Below are 25,819 nucleotides of genomic sequence, written 5' to 3'. Positions count from 1 at the left end.
GGGCCAGTGCACTTTGTTTTTGTACTTTCTAGTTGATCATGCCAATCATATCTCATCACACTTCGAGCTTGTCATGTTCCTTGGGTAACGACATCAATAGCAGGTAAGTTGTCTTGACTCACACACATTATCCCAGCAAAATGCATGCTGCATTGCAAGGTTTTTCTGTTTGACTGGCCCTAATTTTGAAAGACTGATGACTGATCTGTTGGGTACTTATTGAAATACCCAAATACTAACAATTTGGTCTCCAGTACCTCACCCTCAGGTGTTGACAATAGATGCATTCCATTAGAATGGGATTACACCCCTATGCCTTCCCACCAGTCTATATGCTCTACCAAGGTACTAGCTGTTATTCATTCCATACCATTGTTGGGTTCTGTTGATAGTACCTAATTGATAACTACATCCTAGTTTTTGCTTTTGTGGTACTTTCAAGAGTGGTCACTTCTGGTGAGGCAGCCATGATTTGACATCCAGTTGTTCAGAAGCTTCAGTTTCATGCATGGAGATTATATGGTCCTTCACACAGTATCAGGGTTTAATTTCTAAGGTTACCATGTATCTGACCCAGTATTTTCTTAGTCCTGTGATGGACATTTATCATTGGAATGGCACATGTATCAGCAGTGTGTGTTGAGTGTCCAAAAGTGTAAACCATTCTGTCCCAGTATTTTCTTAGTCCTGTGATGGACATTTATCATTGGAATGGCACATGTATCAGCAGTGTGTGTTGAGTGTCCAAAAGTGTAAACCATTCTGTCCCAGTATTTTCTTAGTCCTGTGATGGACATTTATCATTGGAATGGCACATGCATCAGCAGTGTGTGTTGAGTGTCCAAAAGTGTAAACCATTCTGTCCCAGTATTTTCTTAGTCCTGTGATGGACATTTATCATTGGAATGGCACATGTATCAGCAGTGTGTGTTGAGTGTCCAAAAGTGTAAACCATTCTGTCCCAGTATTTTCTTAGTCCTGTGATGGACATTTATCATTGGAATGGCACATGTATCAGCAGTGTGTGTTGAGTGTCCAAAAGTGTAAACCATTCTGTCCCAGTATTTTCTTAGTCCTGTGATGGACATTTATCATTGGAATGGCACATGTATCAGCAGTGTGTGTTGAGTGTCCAAAAGTGTAAACCATTCTGTCCCAGTATTTTCTTAGTCCTGTGATGGACATTTATCATTGGAATGGCACATGTATCAGCAGTGTGTGTTGAGTGTCCAAAAGTGTAAACCATTCTGTCCCAGTATTTTCTTAGTCCTGTGATGGACATTTATCATTGGAATGGCACATGTATCAGCAGTGTGTGTTGAGTGTCCAAAAGTGTAAACCATTCTGTCCCAGTATTTTCTTAGTCCTGTGATGGACATTTATCATTGGAATGGCACATGTATCAGCAGTGTGTGTTGAGTGTCCAAAAGTGTAAACCATTCTGTCCCAGTATTTTCTTAGTCCTGTGATGGACATTTATCATTGGAATGGCACATGTATCAGCAGTGTGTGTTGAGTGTCCAAAAGTGTAAACCATTCTGACCCAGTATTTTCTTAGTCCTGTGATGGACATTTATCATTGGAATGGCACATGTATCAGCAGTGTGTGTTGAGTGTCCAAAAGTGTAAACCATTCTGTCCCAGTATTTTCTTAGTCCTGTGATGGACATTTATCATTGGAATGGCACATGTATCAGCAGTGTGTGTTGAGTGTCCAAAAGTGTAAACCATTCTGTCCCAGTATTTTCTTAGTCCTGTGATGGACATTTATCATTGGAATGGCACATGTATCAGCAGTGTGTGTTGAGTGTCCAAAAGTGTAAACCATTCTGTCCCAGTATTTTCTTAGTCCTGTGATGGACATTTATCATTGGAATGGCACATGTATCAGCAGTGTGTGTTGAGTGTCCAAAAGTGTAAACCATTCTGACCCAGTATTTTCTTAGTCCTGTGATGGACATTTATCATTGGAATGGCACATGTATCAGCAGTGTGTGTTGAGTGTCCAAAAGTGTAAACCATTCTGACCCAGTATTTTCTTAGTCCTGTGATGGACATTTATCATTGGAATGGCACATGTATCAGCAGTGTGTGTTGAGTGTCCAAAAGTGTAAACCATTCTGTCCCAGTATTTTCTTAGTCCTGTGATGGACATTTATCATTGGAATGGCACATGTATCAGCAGTGTGTGTTGAGTGTCCAAAAGTGTAAACCATTCTGTCCCAGTATTTTCTTAGTCCTGTGATGGACATTTATCATTGGAATGGCACATGTATCAGCAGTGTGTGTTGAGTGTCCAAAAGTGTAAACCATAGCTTGTTTTCCTTTTTCCTGGCTGTTTGACAAGGGTTTTATGCTTTTCACAATCACACTGTATAAGTGGATATTACTGACTACCTTTTGAGACTCGGGTGCAACACAAAAATTCTTTGAGTCTCCCAATACCTTTTAGCTTTGTCGCATACTTTTGGGCCCTCTGTCCCAAACAACTGTTTCATTCACTTAATTGGTATATTAAGGTGGCATTACATGCCCTTTTGCAACATTTATGTGAGACCTTAGTCTCATGTACTATGTATCACTTTTCCCTGATGGTGCAAGTATCATTGATCAACAGATTGGAGTGGTTTGCACTGACTGTGCAGAGAATGCTTTATCATTCTATCTATATCCTTAGACTGGTTTTTCTTCCCTAAGACACTGACGACCAGGAAAGGGGACAAATCCTTTTCACCAATTCGTCTGATTACTATTTTTCACTTCCGTGACTGATCAGATCTCAATCATTTATATTTATTGAGGGTCTTAAAATGTTATGTTACCCACACTAATGTTGAAGTTTCCTTGTATTCATAAAGAGCCCAGAATAAGCTATATAGACTAATTTTGTACATATCAGATATGTCGCAATTCTATGTTCTTAGTAGCCCTGTTGAATTGCCAGTTGGAAGACATTGTTTGAGCTGGTATATAGACGTCCTCCAATACTATCATCTCACCTTTTTTTGCATGATCTAGCAGTATCATTGTGTGAGGGTTTTTGACTACCTCCTGTAGCTATCTTAATCACATCTTCTAAATTATATGGAGGGTGAGTATTTTCATTGCTATTCTGGTCTCTTCTTTACCTTCCAGAATCTCCATACTTTGTTTTCCCAGGATTATACTCTGTGGCAATTGTTATGCAGGCACATACAAACAGGTGTTCTACAAAATTTAAATTACATTTTTTATTTTTTCATAGGAGTAAGAATGCATATTCTAGACTACATCAGTTCTTTTTAGACTTGTGTAGAAAATGCACAGGCTTCCCACAGCTAATTTTTTTTTTAAATCTCATTTATTTTCATTTGATTTTTTCTTTTTTTGAAGTTCTTCAGGTTGAGAAAGTTTGTCCACTTTGGTGTTGCGAACCTTCTTGCCATGATTCCAGTGACTTGAAACACATCACTCTATGACTACAGGTTGGAATACACTCACAGATATATTGCAGTCCAACTGCCTTAGCCACCAACATGAAATATAGGGACCATGGTCCTGTAATTCCAACTGTCTTGGTTAAGTGTTAATGAAAATACATTTTTGGTTTAAGAAGATATTCACTTTTAACTCTCTCTCTCTCCAGTCACTTTGAAATTACCTTCGTATAATAAATTATAAAAACAATATTTGTAACTTGCATTTTGTACAAAACATGACAACCAATTTACTGAAAAAAAATTGTAATTCCTGTGAAATCACATACCTTCAAAGTATTTATAATTCCTATTGTTCCATTCATAAGAAATCACAGTATTCTTCAAAATGAATAAATTAAGTTCTGTTATAAAGTATGTTTTAAGCTTTCTGGGTTATTTTTTTTAGATACTTAACATAATGTTTTGGAATGGTGTGGGACCTATTCATCCATTTGTTGTTCCATCCTCAAAATTAAATTAAAAAATAAATAAAAACCTTAAAGACAGCTTTTATTGTTTGTATACTTATCAAGCTTTTTTCTTAAACTCACTTAAATTTACTGTCTCTATAACATCCAAAGTCAACCACTCTGTCAGGAAAATGTCTTAGCTGAAGGTGACTCATATTCTGCAAAAATATGTACCTGTGTCCCCTCGTCCTACTATTTTCACTGTTAAATAAGGTAATGCATCAACACTATAATTCCCTTTACAATCTCAAACATATCTCCCAAACCCTTGTTTTAGTAAAGAGAACTATAACACAGTAGTCATTCAGAAAAACATTTACAATTCCAAATGAAATTGATTTTATGAATTATAAGAAATGAAACAATAATGAAATGAAGTCATATACATAAAAACTTCTTAATAGTCCAGAATTATTCATCATATCATAATTGCAGTACTATATCACTATGACTCAGTTTGCTCATATAAACTTATGAACATTTGAACCCATATTTCAGCCTTTCCTCAACTTGTATTGTTTAGATATTTTAATGTTGTAAAGTAATGTATGATGTTTTTTCTACTAAAAATTAATTTTAAAATTTTATTTTGCATAAAAGTAAATGTTGAGGAAATTTTCAACATTTTTGTATAGTTTTATCAGCAGTAAATTAGATTATTTTTTTTGAAGTAGTACTGTGAAAAGTCAGAATATTTAAATAGGATCAACAATATATATGAAATTTTCTTGTTATTGGTTAAAGATACTCAAATGAATTTTGTTTTATATATATATAATCTTATTTTAATGTAAAAATATATTTTATTGTATGCCCACAGTATCATACCTGGATGAAATGTTTCACATCCTGTTTTTTATTGATCCTTTTGAACATGAAATTGTTGTCATAAAATTATATTTTCTATGTATTTTTTTTATATACTGCTTGAAAATTAACTTTGTTTAAGCTTATATTAGGTACTTATTCTCCAAATTTAAGTTATAAAGAATATGGAGAATTTAAAACTTTATTGGTTAGTCAATATGTTTGATGCACCCTTTGGTGTAAGGTTATGAACTTGTAATGTTAAAAAAAAATGGGGTTCAATGTCCATGGATGGATGCAATGAAGATATTGCATTGTGGTGTTTTTCACTTAAAAACAAACACTTTTGTGCTTACTTCAGGTAATTGGTAAGATGTTTAAATAGTGATAACTTTGGATTAATGATTATTTGATATGTATTGTTTTTAATAATCTTATTAAATAAGTCATATACCCAGGCCTCATTCTAGTAATCCTTCTCTTAATCCTATTCAATAATTCAATATGTTTCCTAAGGTAAGGAGCCCAAGACTGAACACAATATTGCAAATGTAGCCTAACCAATGACTCGTGCAATGAAAATGCAACCTCTTTAGAGTTGTATTAAATATTTCTGTTACAAAACAAGAACATTGGAAGTAATAGAATTAAGAAGAGTTTAAAGAGTTGACTATCAGGATACATGTAATTTTATTGTTATAATTATGCATTCAAAGAATTAAAAAGGGTTTAATAATTTGGTATGCATCTCAGATACCTCACATCTCTTGATTAATTTTAAATTGCAAGTTGCTAAGTAGGAGTTATAAAATTATTTTATTGAGGAAGATGTTAAACATTTTATAATTTTGTCATGAACATTGTAACTGATATTTAATGATTCCCTTATTTTTTTAATTCTAGACACCTTTCACATCACTACTGTTTTACAGTTTATATGTTTTATTAAATAAGAATTCCATTATGCAGCTTCGTGTAATGCTGGCCTACCTAGAAGCTTCACATCACAAGGTGGAATGTGCCCTTGCTGACCTTGAGAACAAAAGTAGACCAATGCATCCTCTAACTGCACACATGGAGCAGTATAGGGACAAACAGGTTTTGATTTTTAAAATATTTGCATAATCTTTAACACTTTAGAAGGAAAAAACTAACCAATGAGGATAGCTGCCTTTTAGTATTTGCATATTGAGCAATGATATTGACTGGATAGACTGCTTTTTATACATTATAATATGCCTATGGTTGTAGCATAATCTATATATTAGATGCTTTTTACATTAAGCTTACATCTGAATTTGTTGAATGTATCTTTTAAGTTATTTGGTTGAAATATTTTTGAAAAATGTCTTGTAGATCCAACTGTGAAACATTTCAGTTCTACTTTTTAGATTAAAATAGTAGTAATAAAACTACTATGCTAGCTTTTATTCATATATTAGTTATTAGATTTTTATAGTAGTAGTTAATAGCCACGTAAACTAATTACTATCCTTGCTTGTGGGATGATTAAAGTGCATGTCACAACCTCTTATAAAGAGTTACATTAAAAAAATTAAAGCAATTTGTTAATCAATGCCAATAAGCTTAGCATTAAAACTTAGTTTATAATTCAAAACATATTTTTATTTATGTTTTAACTTAACTTCAAAAACAAATATTTAGATAAATTCTTGGTCCTCACTTCTTTGTATCGTGATGAGTCTTAGTTCTGAGTTTCTTATAGATTTTATTTATACACATATATAGGTTCCAAAGTATCCAACAATTAGTTAGACATTGAAAACCAAAATATGAAATAGGTTGACAGAAGTGACTTTCCAAATATCTTTCATGGGTTTTGTAGTAAAGGGAACAAGTGAGAGAATTTAATAAGAATTTTTAAAGACACTTAAATTAATACAGTTTATTTTTTTGATTTCTATAGAGTGTAATTCACACAGTGTTGAAACTACCAGATTCCTGGGTTGAAAGAACAGATCATAGGCTTTCTAGTAGTACCTGGTCTTCAAATAGTGAACTTAATGAAGTAGACAGAGGTGCTGATGATGTTACTTCTCCAATTCAAAACACCTTTGATGGTAAGTGCAGTATAAGCAGTGGTATCTTATATATTTTCAAAACAGCAAAGCAGACTTCTTTTTTCTTTTGCAACCGTACTGAAGTGCAAACAATATTTACTCCATTTAACACTCCTGCTATGGAGGATTAAATACTCCACTCATGTCATGAGATTTTAATGAGTTACATTTAAAATTTAATAAAGCTTCTTTTTTATCATGATATTGGAAAAAACTTGGTTAGAAAACATAGCTAGTAACCTTGTGAAAAGTTTAAGTTCTTAATTTATAAGGCAGTGTTTCAAAACAAAAATCCTGATTTTTCTCTAGTAAGAGAATTGTGACATTTGCTCTCCAGGTATCCTCTTTTCTCTGATGTATTTACCAACTCTCCAAGATGTACAAAATTTAATGTAAGTTAACATAATACAATTGATTAGAATAACAAAGAACCTATTGATGCATCTAGGCTGTCCTATCTTCTCAACTAAAATGAAAAAATAAATAGAATAAAAAAAACCCTCAAAGCTAGCCCTTATCATTTATAATGTTATCACACTTTCTCTTAAGCTTAAATTTATTGTCTCCACAACATCCAAAGACAACCCATTACAAAGACCAACCACCCTATAAGAAATATAAAACTGCCTTAGTTTCAGATGACTTCTCTGCAAAGATGTATATTTGTCCCCTACTCCTACTATTTTCACCATTATGTATGAAAGAAAAAAATATGGTGTGTGTGCCTCAATCAGATTCCCTCTAACTCATCTTTTCTCAAGAGAAAACAATTTCAGAAATCTTAAATTCTCTTTGTATGACATCTTGATTCCAAGCAACATTCTAGTGGCTCTCCTCTAAACCATTTCTAACAATTCACTGTCCTTCAGTAGGTGACACTAAGTGGCACAGCAGTATGTCTGAGGACTTACAATGCTAAAACCCATGTTTTAATACTTGTGGTAAGCAGTGCACAGGTAGCCCTTTGTGTAGCTTTGTGCTCAATTACAGACAACAGCAATCTTCAGTTGGTGAGGAGCCCAGACTGAACACAGTACTCCAAGTTTGGTTTAACTAGTAACCTATACAATGAATTTATAACTTCTTTAAACTTATGTTCAGTATATCTGTAGTTACAACCTAAAACCCTATTTGGCATACTACTGGCAACAGCTCACTGCTTGGATGACTTAACTTTCTGCCCATGCATCATTTACTGTTTTTGTGAGTTAGATTTCAAATTTTTATCAACTACTTTTTATTTATGCTTATACCTGCTTATACCAATTGATATATATCATAAAATTGTAGTAATCCATATTTTACTAGCATACTAGTTTTAAGTTCTTGATTTTATAAAGCAGTATTTAAAAGAATCTTCAATTTTCCCGACAGCGAGAAATGTAACATTTTCTCTAGACATCCTCTTCTCTATTTTATTCACCATCTCTCCAATAAGTATGAAATTTAACTTAAATTACTCACAATAAAATCACCATTGCTCAGTCAAACTATAATTTTTAGAGCCTTAAATTTTGTTTGATTACAGAGCTATCAAATATGAAAAGAGAACCCTATTGCCACACCCACCTGTCACATCCTGTCTTCCAGGATTTGTTAATAATTCTGTGTTATGTATAACCAAGAGAAAGTCGATATTTTCATCTATAATATTTGATATTCTCAACTTCAACAGGTTGTAACTCATATTTAACATATAAAGCCACTCTATCCCTGTTATTTAACCTATAAGAAAAATCTGTTGTAAAAATCATCTACTTTTAATAATGTTTCAGTTATTCCCATTATATCAAAATCCTCTATTTCTAGTATTACAATAGTAATAATTAAATCTACCCTTAAAACTACTATACTAATTTCCTATGGTAAACTACTCACAACGTCTAAATTTTTTTTTCATTTAGTTTTTCCTAGCCCTAACAATTACTTAATTCTAGTATAATATAACTCCCCTTAAAATGGAGTTAATAACCCTTGCAAATATTCCAGCATCTACCTTGTTGAATTCAATCTATCCATTTCAGAAAACTTCCTCCTGTCATTAAATTTATCACACAAGTACAACTAACCAGTCTATTCTTTCGTACATATTAACCTAAGCCTAGTAATCAGCTCTTGTAACCTACTTATTATTTAATCCCCACAATTAATTCTTAGCAATTTCCCTGATAAAATTAAATGATGCCCCCTTTCTTTATACACCTTTATCCTATCTTCCAGAAGTACTTTTCAGGCATTTTGTACTATATTATTTATAACCAGTAATTATCAAATAAAGTATTATGTTATGTTATTTGCTGTAAAAAAGAATTATCTATTTTGCTTTCAGTTGAATTTTTTTCCCATGCCAAACACGTCAACAGGCTTAGCTGAAATTTTAATAGTTCTTATTCCATGGTTAGAAAGCCAGAAAACTTGTGACAGTGTTTCCATTTTGTGTACTTTCGTGTATTATTTAATTAACTAAAGAAATTATTTAATGCAGTAGTACCATTAGTATAAAGAAGTAGGGTAAAGTTTCATCAACAGTTGACAACAACAACAACAACAAAAAAAAAAACTGGATTAAGTACTGTATTTGTTAATTTGTAATGTATATTCTTTATTTATTAGTATAAAAGTAACTAAGATATAAAACTAAGAAATGTTTTAGGTTAGACTAGGTAACATAAAGTTTAATATTAATAAGAATAATCAATTTTCATGATGAGCAGCCCATACTCTTTTAAGTTGATATGTTAATGCAAACCACACACTGCTAAAAAGGCAGTAAAACATTAGATATTAAGTAGAGACAGATGTATACTGTTACAAGTTTAGAACTATTTAGTATGAACAAATATAGTTTCATTTTACAATTTGAAGTCATTCTAGAAAGTTAAAAAAGGTAATGTAGATTTATTTTGTATTTTTTATGGTGGTTACAAGATTGGTCAAATTAACCAACCCCATATAGAGTTAGTGTAGAGAAAATAACAGATAAAATAGTTTTACTTAAAATGAAAACAAAACAAAAAACCTTTGAAACTTGTTTTGGAGTTAACTTCATCATTCAGATAGACTTCTCTCATGTAACAGTGTAGAATTGACCATACTTCATAAGTTTGTGAAATAAGAAGTAGGAGGCACACAATCACACTTGTTGGAAAAATACTTGGTATATGTGAGTAAAATTACTTAAATTAGGTTTTAGGTACTTTTTAAACATGTAGATGGATGGGTGATCTATTGCATTGAAAGCATACTTTAAAAAAAAAGTTAACAAGGATGTAAAACTGCTGTGGATTAACCCTTTCACAATGGGCTTTGTATAATATATACAAATTAAGAACTTATACTACAAATTTTGCTGAAGTTTCTACGTTAACAAAACCTGGTAGACAAAAAAAAAATATGAATTTATTTCCACGTTATCAATAGAAAAAAAAACTATTTCTCACCCCAGGCATCACAAATGTTGTTTGTATAATCTGTAAAATATCCTCAGGACATTTCAAACATTTGTTTTCAATAACATTTTATATTATACTATTTTCTCCACCTCTACTATATGGGATCTACCAACTTTACCAACCTCATAACCACCATAAAAAAACAACTAGGAAATAATAATAAATTATGCTTTTTTCTGCTCTAGAAAACAAATATTTTGTCTCAATAGCTTAAATCTCATAAAATTATGCATATAGATATATTTATATTTGTTACTGACCTTCCAGTTTTACCTGGCTGACATTACAGAAGTTGCACTGATGTGGTACACTTACACTCATGTTTCTGTATCTAAGAATATAAAACTGTCCTTTATCAAGTGACCTATCTTGATTGTGTTTTAGTGTAAAATATAATCACATTTCATTTATAATACATTATCTATGTATGTATGTATGTATGTGTGTGTGTGTGTGTGTGTGTGTGTGTTATTATTACAGTTTACAAATAAGTTCTTAAAGTTCTTTTTCTTAAAATGTAGAACAGTAGATAAAGAAGTACAGCAAACTGTTCTCTTCTAGTTATGAACTGTTTACTTGTTTGTTGCTTGCTGTAGGTTGCTAAGCCTATTAAATTTTGCAGGTGTGGAGGATGTGAAAGGAAATAAATAGTTAGGTTTTATATATGTATTTGAAGTAACCAAAAATCATAAATTACAACACCACTATAATATATTTGAACTTAGTAACTCAAAAAAATGTAAAAGTTTGAGCTGAATAAATACTCAACTTACCAGTTTGAAATCTTGGATGAAAAGAGTAAATTGATGTTATTTCAGAATGGGTGAGAAAGCCACTAGAGGGATCTTCTGAGCATTTCATTGATTATTAACATGTCAAATATTGAAATAAATGTATGAGGGACTGTTTCCAAAAATAGAGGTGAATGGGGCCACTGTGTTTCAGTACATAAACAATATCTCAGCATATATGAAATATGCAAGGTTCTTATTTTATATTCTAGCTTGTCAATACCTGTAATTTGAATTCCTAATTCGCATAAAACTGTAGACTTTGTATTTTGACACCTCGAATATCTAATTTGAACCAGTGCTGCATTTAACATACCACATGACACATAAAAACTGTTGTTTAGATGTGTTCTTTTTATACTTACTTTTAAATATTAAATTAACTAATGAGTAATACTAAGCTTAATTACAATCTACAGTTTAACACCAAACATGTTGAAATAAGTTCATAAAATAGTTGTTCAATAAAATTTTGAGTGTAAGTTAACAAAGGTGGTGGCATGACCTTTGATCTGCCATGATAGGATTAATAATAAAATGTGAAAAAACTGAATATTGGCCAATGACACTTTTTACTTTTATCCAGTATGCAAGTTTTTTTCATACTGAGTACAAAACACATTTGCTCCAACAGTATGTTTAATACTCAAATTTTATAGAAGTAATTAGTCTGATTTTTAGTGGCATCACCTTGATTGTTTAATATTAAATAAATATTGATTGATTATGAGAGCAACAAATTATCAATTTCCCAAAATTATCAGTTCAAAATCTTTACTGTAATGTTCAACTTTAAGCTTAAATAATACATCAATAAGATGTACAAATTGTTTAATTTTCATAATGTCTCTCATCGTGTTATCATATGAATAAGCGTGTAAGGTATGCACATTGTCTAAATTTAGCATAAAATTTGCCTAGAATGCTGGTGAGATTTTGTTATTGTTTGTAAATTACGTCTAAATGTATTTTTGTGTTTTTGCTGGGCTGCTAAACACTCTTTCAAGTTCTGCATCTCTTCATCCATAATCAACTGTAATCTTACATCCATATTCATTTTACAGGTTTAAGCAAACTGCTTGTATTCTTTGATAGATTGTTTAGACAGAGTATTCATGATGAAACTTTGTAGAGTGGACGACAACTGCTTGTTGTGGAGACACAGTGTAGAGGACAACAATATCAGTGAGAAACTCAAATGCATAGCCAAGAAATTCAACATAGGAGTTCAGTGGAAATCCTACAATATCCTAAGACCCGTTCTGGTAAAAAACAGCAATCTACAAAGACAATCTCAAAAATGTCATCTATGAAATTCCATGTTCCTACAATGATACATACATTTGAGAAACAGGGAGAAAATTTGCAACAAGAATAAAAGAAAGATAGTACAATACTTGTGAAAACACAAAATTCAGCTATTGCAGATCACGCCATGTCAACTGGACACAGAATAAACTGGGAGAAAACTAGAATCATTGACACAGACAAATTCTGGAAGGGAAGAAAAATCAAAGAATCATTTTATGTTAACACTATTAAACCTTCACTAAACAGAGGTTCTCAATTAGAGGTGAGTAGCCTGTTGCTGCCATTGGTTGAATCTACAGGAAATCTTTCCTCCAATCAGAAACAGTGATAATCCAACCAATCATTACAAGTTCTCCACAATTCACCAGGACACTTTAAAAGACCAACAACACCTACTCGCACACTGACCTCAGGTGGAAGACTTTTGGAATATCATCCTATACACTTGTTTCTGCAACAGGCAGTTGTCATCCATTCTACAAAGTTTCATCAAACTGCTTGTAATGAAGCCTAAATGAATCAGCATATTTTCACTGTGCTACAAATAATTGTCATTTGCAATGTTTTGCTGTGATATCACACACAGACATAGTACAACAGCCTCATCAACTGGTTATCACATTATTTGTTTAGTTTTCAAGGCAACATTAAAATTTTTGATACTGCATGACATGCTTTTAGTCAATTATGAAACGTTTGTACAAGATGTAGAATATAATAATTTTTGTATTTAATAAATAGATGATTTATTATTAGTATGGGTACAATTGCAAAATAATAAGCTTTGAATACAAATATATATACACATACAGTTAAAGGTTCAAGTTCAGTAAGCTACTTGAAACTTCTATGTTGTCTTTAAGTATTAGTGTTTTGTCACTTATAATTTTATGACTGATTATAGCTGATATTTCCACCTTTAAACCTTAACTGTAGTGCAGTGCATGTTTCTTTGGCACAGGCAATGGCTGAATAGAAGATTTAAAGAAATTTAGTTATCGAAAATATCTTGGGATTTTCTTATTTAAAGCTGTGAGGAGACGTGTAATCTTGTTTGGTGTTTCATCTATCTCTACCACTAAATCTTAAAGTGAAAAATTGTTTTCGTGTTTTATAAACTTGAAACTTTGTGGAAATCTTTTTAAGTAGAAAATCTCTAGAACAGTTACACTGTGTTGACCCTTTTGCAGTGGGTCAAGGTTCGAGGGCCATGTTATTGCAATTGTTGACTTGCATTAAAAAGTTCATTGAACTATTTTATAAATTTATATCAAGTTTTGTATCAAATTGTAAATTATAATTCAAACTTTAATATTACATATCAGTTAATTTCTTAATTTAAAAATATATATTAAAAGAACACATTTAAATATTTTAATGAGTCATGTCATGTGTCAAATACAGCACTGTTTAAAATTAGATGTTTGTGATATCAACATACTAAGTCTAATTTTGTACAAATTAAGAATTTGAATTACTAATATTGACAAGCTAGAATATAAAATAAAAACCTCATGTCTTTTTATTTTGTTGAGATATGGCTTATGTACTAAATCAAATGCAGTGGCCCCTTTTAACTCTCCATTTTTTGAAACAGTAGCTTATATACTCTTACTACAGTATAGTATGTGAATAACCAATCAACAGTTTAGAATGTCCCTAGCGAGGTTTTCCCTGCCATTTTATTATTTGAAAAGGCTTCCTCATTCTTTCAATCCGAGTTTTCAACAAGGTAGGTTGTGTCTTTAGTCTGTCTAAAGTTTTATAATTTATAAAATTATAAAAAAAAAAAGTAAAGTTAAAAATTTATAGTGGAGTTCTGTAGTGTCATATGTAGTTATTTGATTTTTTTGGTTATTTAACTGTATATATAAAACCTAAAAATAATTGTTTTATATCTTTTGTGTGTGTATTTTAATAGGCTTAACAACCTATGTCCACCAACAACAGAGTACAAAGGTCATAGGAAGAAGGGATAATTGTTTCCCTTGCTTCTTGATTTACTGTTCTATATTTCAAGAAAAATGAACTTAATTTATTTCTAAATAGTAATAATCTGTATACATATACATAATGTATAATAATTGAAATGTGACTGTATATTACAACATACTTGTCCATTGAAACACAGAGAAGACTAGGGGTCAACTTATATTAGTGAATATGTAACCTGAGTGCACGTGCACCATGTCAGTTCAAGCTACATAATGTTGGATAGGTATGACTGGAAGATTGGCATAATAAAAAAAATAATAAATATGTATATTCATATACAGTGTTGTGAGACTTAAGCTACTTAGACTAAATATTTGTATTTTTGTGTTATAATATGTATTTCTTCTAGCATGAAAAAAAGCAGAATTTATACTTATTTCCTAATTTTCTTTATGGTGGTTATGAGGTTGGTTAAGTGACAGATTCCACATAGTTAGACTACAGAAAATAAAATAAAGTTTTACTGAAAATAAACATTTGAAATGCATTTGGGACATTTTAGAGATTATCCAAATAATATTTGAGATTCTGGGGACATAATAGTTTTTTAATCATAACATGAAATCACTTTGCACTCAGACTAGTAACAAAACAAGCTATTTTCACAAACAAATCTAGTAAAAATATTTCATTAAAAATTGATTTTTTGTAGACAAAATACTTGTAATCTTTACTAAAAAAATCTACCAAATTTTATGAAGATATGCATGCAGTATCAAAAGTTATAATGCAAATACTTAATGCATGTAAATGTGTAGATGAGCTTGTGTGTGTTATGCTGAGTCCATTGCAAAAGGGTTAATGAAAGTAATACACTATTTAAACTGCAGTTGTGCATTACTGCAAAAACAAAGATCTTATTTGTTTCGGCCATCGTCATGCTGAATAAAGAGATGAAACAGTAGTAGATATATTCAAAAAACCTTGTTCAGTAACAACTATTACATTTTAAATTGTTCTATTTAAATTGAACACTACCAGTAAATATGCATGGATGTATATAAATGAGATAAATATTTATTGTAAATATATAAACTAATACACAAAATGTACTATTAATTATTACATATAGTCACACAAATGTTTTTACAAACTAATGTAAGTACAGCCAAGTGGTTAGGGAACTTGACTTGCAATCTGAGGTTCACAGATTTGAATCCCATCACATCAAACATGCTTGCCCTTTCAACCATGGGAGAAATATAATGTGATGGTTATTCCCACTATTCGTTAATAAAAGAGTTGCCCAAGAGCTGACAGTATGTGGTGATGACTAGCTGCTTTCCCTTTAGTCTTACTCTGCTAAATTATGGATGGCTTGAGCAGATATCTCTTGAATATCTTTGTGCAAAATTCAAAACAAACAATCAAGTGCAACTGAAAAATGAAAATTCCTAGGCCTTTGTCTTTATTTGGCAAAAAATTTTGTGTTAAGTCATTTCTCTAAACTTTCTTACATGTTAACTATAACCACCACATTATGTGAGAAAGACCAAATTAATGCAGTGATAAATCATTGCTGTTTAAATGGTGTATTCTTTTCATTAATTAAATACATTTAATTAAATTTACACATGAGTAAACCAATTAAGCTATATTGAAATCTAATCAGTTTGTGCATGTAAATTTTGGATCAGTAAAATGATCTTTGCACCTTGAGCCTAAAAGCAGTAGGAAGTGATGAACATAAGTGTTTATAATCATAACTTGTGATATATATTTTATTGTTTAAACTTTGACATTCACAGGTTCTAATATCTGTCCCACCAAACGTACTCAGCTGCAGGGCCATTATAATCTGATGGGACAATCTTACTATTTATTGGTAAAAGAGTAACCAAGAGTTAGTGCCTTCCCTCTAGTCTTTGCTGAGTTTGGGATGATTAATGCAGATAGCTTTAGTTTAACTTGGCATGAAAAGTAATTAATTTGAACCATGTTTTTAAATTAAAATTTTTTAAGGATTTATGTATAATATGCACAGTTTTTTACCAGATGTGACTAATACAGTAAACTGAACATAATAGAGAAATTCTTTTCATTTTAAAGTACTTGACTTTTTATAGTTTCATGCATATTGTATTTTTCACTTTAGAAGCCACATTCAGCCATTCATCTGAAGTGTATACCAACTTCCCATCTCTACAAACAACTAATAGTAATGCACATGGATTGTGTCAAGCACTATATTTCTACCAGGCTAACCTAGATGATGAACTCACAATATATGCAGGTAATAGAAAATTTGCACTCTAAATAATTATAACTACTGAAAATCATTACTGTATTTAACAAAATTACAGTAGCTTTACTAAAGAAATTGAGGATTTAAGTAATTTTCTAAGAAAATGTTTTTATTGCATACCAGATAAATAGTGTCATATTTATAAGTTTATTCAAAGACTAATTGTTACCAAAATAAATGTTAATACATAAAAGCTAGAATTTACTAATATAAACATTGTATTCTCTGATTATTTCATATTTAGTGCATGCTTCCTTACTTATTTTCTTGATAGTTGCTTAACAAGTGAAAAGATAAGAATATATTATTAAAATTCTTAAACTTCTTTCATTTAATTTTACATTCTGGGAATTGGAATGAAACCTGTCATAAGCATACACATTTCATGAGGATAAGTTTCCAACACTTGACAAGATAGAAACTATTACTACTGTTTTTGGCTTTGTTCATATTTAAGCATTATGGGAAGAAAACTCAGTAGTGAAATACAACTAAAACTTAAAATCAAAGTTAAAATACATGTGTAGGTGTGAAGCATGATTGGTGGAACTTCCATAGCATAAACTCAGCCAAAAACCATTAAACTTTAAAATAATTCTTTATTAATCTACTTGTACAGAAACATTAATGTGCTTACAGTAAATCAAATGCTTAGCCTCTCACTGTATCCCTTCATCGAGATACATAACAAAACCAGTTAAAATTGGTACAATAGAGAAATGTATGAGTATAAAAAAATAAATTCATTCCTTTGCATGTTATAAATTGAGACAGGAGGATTTATTAACATACAAATCAAATTGTTTTTCAGAGAAACTAAAGATGAATTTGATGAAATATTGAGAAACCTCATATTAACTCTTTCCAAATGGGCATCCTTTACTGTAAATGTAATGAGGTTTTATTGAGTTACATTCAAAATTTAATTAGTTTTTTTTTATTACAGTAGTGTACAAATAAGCTTGGTTTACAAATATAGATAATAATCCAAATTTTGATACAACTTTTAATTTCTTAATTTTATGAGACAATGTTTAAAAAGATATCCAACAATTTCCCCTAGTATGAGAAATACGAGATTTACTTTCTAGGAATCCAAACTTCTTTACATGTCACCTTCTCTAAGTACATATTTAGTGTTATTACTCATTGTAATATTCTCATCTCCCAGGCAAAGCATAATTTTTATAGATATCAATCTTATTTTGTCACAGCCATGAACTGCAAAACCAGATTCCTCTTACAATGTTAATCTGTCACATCTTTTTCAGAAATTGCCAATAGTTCCTTGTGATATTATTTAGTTTAGTAATATCATTAGTATAAAAAAGGGGGGTTAACTTTTAACAGTCAACAGCAAAAAAGTACTGTATACCTTGTTTTTTGTGTATGTTCTTTACTTATTACTATAAAATTAGAAACTTTTTATGTTAGATTAGGTAAAATAAAGATCAGTGATAATATAAATTTTCATGTGGTTCACTCACGAGTAACTCTTGCTTTACATAATTCAATAGGTTAATGTGAGCTGTACATCACCAAGTAACTTGTATGGTTGAAATATCATTTACACATGGTTCATAGCACAATAAAACAATAAAATTTAAGTAGAAACAGATGAATAGTGTTACAAGTTTAAAACTATGTAGGATAAACAAATGTAATTTCATGTTACAATTTGAAGTCATTCTAGAAGGAAAAATGGGAATTTTAAAGTTATTTCTTATTTTTTATGGTGGTTGCCAGGATGGTAAATATACTTAGGGTAAAGAAAATTGCAGATAAAATAGTTTTATTACAAAAGAAACCTTTGAATTTTATTTAGGTTTTAGAGATTATGCAAATTAAATTTGAGAATTTTTAGATGAAGAATAAGTTTTGTTACTCTTACCATGAAAAATCACCAAACTTTGAGCAGTAAAAACTTAGACTCTCTATATTCACAGACAAATATAAACCTACATGTGAATATATGGGTTTTCAACTGTTTTTCTATGTTTATAAAATGTCTTTATTTTACTCTGAGGGTTGAGAGTTTGAATTCCCATCACACCAAACATGCTTGGCCTTTCAGCTGTGAGGGGATTATAATGTGACAGTCAATCCCACTTTTTATTTGTAAAAGAGTAGCTCAAGAGTTGTCAGTGGGTGGGAACAACTAGCTGCCTTCTCTCTAATTTTACACCACTAAATTAGGGACAGCTAGCACAGATAGTCTTCAAGTAGCTTTGTGTGAAATTCAAAACAAACCAAGTCTTTATTTTTAATCCTTCCATATTTTGGTATTATTTTACAGTTACTTAATGTTTTCTTTAGTTTACCTTAAGGTCTACGCAATTTGTGGTCATAGACTTCTACAGTATATAAGTGAAAGTCAACCTCTTATCTTATTTTTTGTCAGACAACAGTTGGTCATTGGGTAACTGCTCTTTCTGTAGTCAGTCATTTCAGAATTGTGAACTGTAGTGCAATTATTTCTTGTATACCTTTGTATGAAGCTCTGTAAACAACTATAACCTCATGTGCAGTTGGTCCACTATTAAAGTTCTCAGCCTGTGTTCATTCAACTTAGTATTTAGACAAATTACTCTTAAAACAATGAAAATGTAGAAATTTATTAAATGTTTGTTTGAGTGATATCCATTATATGAATGACAAAAAAGTTAATTTGTAGTAATATAGTTTCACAGTTAAATTGTGGACACTTCTTTGTAATAATTCATTAGAAACAACACTTTTGCTTTATTGGGTGTTGCTCTCAAGGAAAGGTTTGTAAACTGAAGCACTAGAAGACCCAGATTTTCTGTATTTATAGGCTTATGATAAACAACTTGTATTATTTTACCAACCACTGTGAGATGCCTAGAATATTAACTGTATTAGATATTTAAGTTGAAATGTTGAAAATAAATCATAGCCCATTTTTATTCATGTTTATAATTTATATATAGGTTTCATAAGTGTATATTGTAAAAGATTTAAACCTGAAGTAAAATATTTCATTCTGGAAAATGTACACTTGTCTGGTCTTGCATTTCCCAGGATTAACTTAACTCTTGTTTGAATTGTATTACTGTGCCAACTGTCTATGTCAAACTAAGGATTTTTACATACAGTGAATCCTTGTTAGATTGGATATTGACACTGTATGATATCACAGTGGGAACTTAATCAGCAATCTATACAAGTAATAAAAATTGTTTGTAAATATAGGTTTGGTGGTGATGACTTTCAATGTTATAGTTTAATATTATACTGTAAAATGCATGAGTACAAACTGGTTTTAAGATAATTCAATTTGACTTGCCTCATAGTAAGAGTTTGTAATAATCTTTACTAATCAGGACATGTTTTGACTCAACTTGGTTTTCCTTCTATACAAGTCTTAGGTTCTTACACTAAATCTATGCCTACCTTAGATTTACCATGATATTATGATAAACTGCAGTAATATTAAAGTCAAGTATGCATTTAACACTGCCATTTCTACATCATTTTATGTTAACAAATTTGTTTTACTGTTTTGTAACATTTTTTCCCCTGACAACTCCTCTTCATACACAATACAAGTTAGTTCCTTACCCCCCCCTCATTATATAGTGTACAAAGCATCGAGTATTTTACGTATTAGTCATCTAATGTTCATCTATTATTGGCTGATAATTCCTGTTTTTCCCTGTACTTAAGTTCTTTAAAAGAACACCATATTTCTGTTTTGTTTTTTAAAAAGGGGGGTTATGATAAACTGTTTACACTAGAATTATTTTCTTGAAAATTGCTACTAGATATTTCACTTAAGCAATAACATTATGCACTGCTCAAAAACACGAGATTCAAGTTTAAAGTTACAGTAGTGATAAAGTAGTTGTAGAATTATCTTGACTGAAAAAGGTGAACAATCTGGTAGGTTGGTCACTTTCTGATTTGGTGTCTTAGCATTGGTTTCCTGCTTTGTTTTGGGGTAAGAGAAGCATATGAAAGCAAGTGGCAATTACCTTTCAAAAATAAAACTGTCACTGTTGGTTTTTGGCATCTATGTTCACATTCCAAATATGAGCATCAAATTGTTTAAAAAAATATGCATTCCTTATGGATACATGATTCAGCAGTCCATATACATAACCTCACAAGTGTCAAGTAGGAGTCAATCAGAATAGGAAATGAGGTAATAACTACTGCACTAACTAGTGGATGTGGATTTACAACAGTTTTCTGAAAATGACCAGTAGGGATGTGTACACAAACTGTAATGTACAGAGATCTGCCAACTCTTATGATTTAGGTGTAACTGTTCCAAAATTCTTTTTTCTTCCATTTTATCTCTGTATGAATTTTTGTATTGTTTTACAGTTTTATGCAACATTTCTGGAATTTTTTTCACAGACCTTTTCCTCAATAACTTTCAAGAAATGAGTCACCATTCTCTTCTTTGCATCTCAATCTTACAAATGCTTGAAACAGTCTATTAAGAGTGTGGAAGTAGTATTGGTTTAGAGTATGTTTATAATTTTTTGAGAGGAAAATGATGGAAAAACATGGTTTACAGCAAGCAGGAACTTAGGCACAAGTATCCAGAAAAGTTCAATAATATTGTATCATTAAAGGGTATGAATTATGCAAAATGTTCAATTTATGAGTTCTTCGTTGTTCATGGGGTGAAAATGACACCAAAAACATCTCAACACTACTAAACACAAGCAAAATTGTTCAAGAGCATCTGGAATTAATAAACTAGACTAATTTTTTGTAAAACCTAACTCCAGATCAGAATCAGTGCTGATAAGGAAGATGGAGATGGGCATAAAAACTGTTTCTTCCATATTTACAGATGATTTCTTAAAGAAAGCTATAAGTGCTACTTGGAGTGCTCTTAATCAGTAATACACTGTAATTAGCAATTATTAAATAAAACAATAGTAGTAGTGATGCCATTTACGTTTATATTGTTGCTGTTTTTCCCTTGTTCCAGTTGGGGATTACTATTTTTCAAAATTAAATGTTGGGAAGCCTGTATATATGTCTAGCAGCATGATTTATGCTATAGTCGTATCAAATCTGGCCAGGCATCGCCAGGTGAATTAAGATGTTTGACTAGTAATCTGAGTGTTGTGGGTTTGAATCCCTGTCGCATTAAACATGCTTGCCCTTTCAGCCATGGGGGTATTATAATATGATGGTCAGTCCCACTATTCGTTGGTAAAAGAGTAGCCCAAGAGTTGGTGGTGGGTGGTGATAAATAGCTGCCTTCCCTCTAGTCTTGCACTGCTAAATTAGGGACAGCTAGTGCAGATAGCTCTTGAGTAGCTTTGCACAAATTTCACAAAAACAAACAAATCACAGTGTTCTAAAATGAGGGTGTACACAAATATCAGGATAATTAAAATGTGGTTTGTTTATACAAGAAAGCATATGTGGGTAGAAAAATGTTTTCATGCACAAGTCAACCATATCTGATATTGTTCACAATAACAAGAAAAGTAGGTAAACATTTTGGAAGTTTCAGGTTGGTAAACTATCTCTGGTTTGTGATGTTGGATGAAGACATTTTGGAATAAAAAAGACAAAAGCTGGAGTTTGAAATAGCAAGTTTGATCAAAATGCAATTGCTCCATTTTGATATGATGTTATGCCAGCTTATCAATGGTTCATCATTGACTCAATTGAACTAACCCATCACAATTTTTCAGATAGATATCACTTCCAATGTAACTCTTCAAGAGGGTGATGAAAGTGAATCTGTGATTAAAATTGATCCACCAGTTATGCCAGTGAATCTGAATAAAGCCCAATCTAGTGTTATAGATATCATCACATGGTTTGAAGATGATAAAGTAATTTGTTTAAAGCTGTTAAGAATATTACTTCCCTTGTTTGCAAGTGATTTATTATAAATTTAACCCGTATTGTGTAATTTTTGTTCTACACATATGAACAAAACTTATGTGAAGACAATGAAATGCCATTGCAATTATGTAATTGTTTACAATATATAGAATAATAAGCTATGTTTATTTTACATACATTTACTTTGTTTATCAGCTCCATGCTCACCCTTATTAAAAGCATGAATTGTCAATTGGCATATATAATATCCATTGTATTCAAAGTGACTAATCTTAACATTTAATAATCTTTATGAATGAGTCAGTTACAATTGCAGTAAAACTAACTAGGTTATCTTTCTCCTGTTGCAGCATGTCATGTATCACCCATTATATATAAATATTTATATTGCAAAAGTGTGCTATTTTAACTTGTATTTTAAGCTTTATTAACATGCTGGCCTGTGGATCAGAAGTTTATAATTGTAACAGTGATTGGGTAGAGAGCAGCTGCTTGTGCTGACTGCTTGACTTCCCTCTGGTCAGTAATAAAATATTAAGAATTTCTATACTTGGACCTAAGAAGCCTCTGACCTGGTTGTTTAGCTTGTGTGTTATATAAGGTGCTGTAAATATTGGTACCTATGGTTTAATAAAAAATCACTTGAATATTGTTTTATTTGTTTTTTCATTTCAGGTGACTTAATAAAAATTTTAGAAAAAATTGACATAAATTGGTGGAAGGGAGATCTCAATGGAAAAGTAGGACTTTTTCCATCAACCTATGTACAAGAATTGTAATGGAGCTTGTTAGTGGGTGAGAAAATAAGGCATGAATATAGTTTGTTAAATTTTTAATGTAATGATTTGGAAATTTTCTGTGTCATTATTAGTTAAATGCAACAACTTTGGTATCCATTCCATTTTTCCCTTTCAAAATATACAGTATTAACTAATATATGAGCTTGGTCATAATGACCAACCTTGTAACCAGCAAGTATATATATATACTATATTTCTGAACTTATAGTTCAATAAATTTTATGAAGAAAACTTTAGTAAACATTACAAGTTTTTTGTTCACAAAAAATTAGAATTTTAATTAAGTACTTTTATTAATGATTTATCTGTTAATTTATGAAGTCTTCAATTTAAAGTGTTTGAAGCCAACGTAATATTCAGACTAGGAATGGTTTTGAAAGTGTCCTCTGTATAACTTCATATTTTTACACACAATTAGTTATTTATCCTTTTCACAAATTTTTTTATTTCATTGCTTTTGAACAAGGTGTGACTACTAAACTAATATAATGAAGCAATAAATCATACAAGAAGAGCACAAAATATTGAATTACGAAGCTGTGAGCAGCTTGCAAAGTTTTCTTATCCAACCCAATAAGTTGCTAATTTTCATGCTTTATTTATTGGTATACAAATAGTTAAACATAGATAGTTAAAAGAAGAAAGTTATCACTTTGCAAATATGTTGGTGTACTTCTCTGCTGGCAAAGTCTTTCTAAAAGTTAAGTCAACTTTTTGGTAGGATTACTATTCATATGTCACCTTAATCTTTATTTCAAATATGTGACTTAGAACACAAAGTAATAACACACACACAAACAATTGCTTTTCCAGTGATGTTAGTTGGTTAAACTATCTTGTCATTAATAAAGAATGAAACTGTAGGATAAGGAATTCTATAATTTAAATTCTCTTTCTACAGGTTAGGTCTTTTATTGAGAAAAGCTATATATGCTTTGCAATTCACATAAATTTGTAAGTGCAAATTGCAAGAGAATATTTTAATGTTATAAACATATGTCTTACAGCAGTGATCAGTTATAAACAAAACTACATAACAGTACTATATTCAAAGTTTAATTTTCTTTACTTTCTATAAGATCCCTTGGGATCATTTCAGATGACAGCTTAAATCTCTTTTTACAGTGATCTTTTTCCTTTGGATTCCATTATTATAACTTTTCTGGGCAGTTCTGTTTCTCTTTCTCTGGGAGAAATTACAACTCCCTTATGCAGCTATTCAAATTTTTATTCTAATTTAATCATCACCTATAAAGTTATTAAACTATTCTTAGATATATATATATATATATATGTAGACTGTTCCATCTTACAACCTATGAAAGAGCTTCTATAAAACTTTTTAGTAGTTAAATTACTGTTATTCATAACTAATTGATATTAAACAACCATTCAAATGGAGAAAGTTTTTTTATATTTACATGAAACTAAATATGTAAAGCTACAGTAATTATCAAATATGTGGTATTTAGTGTTTCTATGAAATTGTTATTTTTTCATTAATGGTATCAGACAAAAAATGAGGAATGTAATATTTTTTTATTAATATTGCACATGGGTATCATATTTGGTTATTAATAGGAACAAGATGAAATGGTTAGTGATTTTTGTGTTTTTTAAGTTTACTATGCTTTTAAACTATTTTTAGTAATTTTTATACAAATCCTTTGTCTTAATGTTCAATATGAAGAGTTGTTTTTGTATATCATTGTTACCTTCTTTGCTATGGTGAAAACAATGTACAATGTTTTGGATAATTGCCATAGTTTCTATTTTAAGGCAAAATGAAAACTAAGTGCCCTGATTTGACATATTGTACATAAGGTTAACTGAAGAAAAATTAAATTATAGATTGAGTTATTTTTTTATTGTATATATTTACTAAAAGATTTCGTTTTCACAATTCACTGGAAATCTCTGGGAGAAATTAAAACTGCTTTATGCAGTTATTCAAATTTTTATTCTAATTTAATCACTGATCAGTCCCCACTTCCAAGCTCTTATTAAATGGCTGCACATTTGATGTTTTTCTCTAATGAAGATCACTGGAATTATTTTAACCTTTACATCATAGTAAAATAGTATTTGAAAATAAATTTCCCTGATCTATCATTTCTTTTTTCTATAATGCAGGTTAATAAATGTCTTAAACAAGAGTTATCCAAACAATTTGTTTCCCAACCTTAAAATTGGCATGCATGATGTTTTTCATAAGTAAACATCTTACTTAACAAGCGTGTGTGTTGTAAATTGATTTAAATAAGTACTAAATGACACAGAAACTTGATCTTCATGACATGATTAAATGTGTTGTTATAAAAAAGATCCACAAGTACATGGAAGCAACATTAGAAAAGGGTGCTTGGGATATTCAACAGTAAAAGTCACACCCAGTAGACAACCATATGAAGATGGTTTCCACCAATATTGTCACCTAACCAGATATAAATTAATTTGTTGAAAGTGTACACCAGAGATTTCAACATATTCATAACCATGGATGAAACTGCATTTTAGTGTGTGTGTGGTGAAAAGTTTGGAAAGGAATCAAAACCAGCAGCTTAC

The 25,819-nt window shown here is 30.9% G+C and overlaps 1 protein-coding gene across 1 annotated transcript in view; it reads left to right on the top strand.

Moving 5' to 3' along the window:
- LOC143234190 (nostrin-like) overlaps window positions 1-25,488 on the top strand; it is a 59,307-nt gene extending 33,819 nt beyond the window's left edge. Inside the window, exons 11-14 of the mRNA XM_076471351.1 lie at window positions 5,705-5,833; window positions 6,663-6,816; window positions 16,461-16,598; window positions 23,130-25,488. Of these exons, the coding sequence (XP_076327466.1) occupies window positions 5,705-5,833; window positions 6,663-6,816; window positions 16,461-16,598; window positions 23,130-23,233 (525 nt within the window). The 3' untranslated portion in view covers window positions 23,234-25,488. The remainder of the gene's footprint in view (window positions 1-5,704; window positions 5,834-6,662; window positions 6,817-16,460; window positions 16,599-23,129) is intronic.
- The last annotated feature ends 331 nt before the right edge of the window (window positions 25,489-25,819 follow it).

Source organism: Tachypleus tridentatus, chromosome 12 (genome assembly GCF_004210375.1).
Source record: "Tachypleus tridentatus isolate NWPU-2018 chromosome 12, ASM421037v1, whole genome shotgun sequence".
In the NCBI taxonomy this organism is placed as follows: domain Eukaryota; kingdom Metazoa; phylum Arthropoda; class Merostomata; order Xiphosura; family Limulidae; genus Tachypleus; species Tachypleus tridentatus.
The sequence above is the reverse complement of the archived record's forward strand: the minus strand, read 5'-3'. Positions and strand labels throughout refer to the sequence as shown.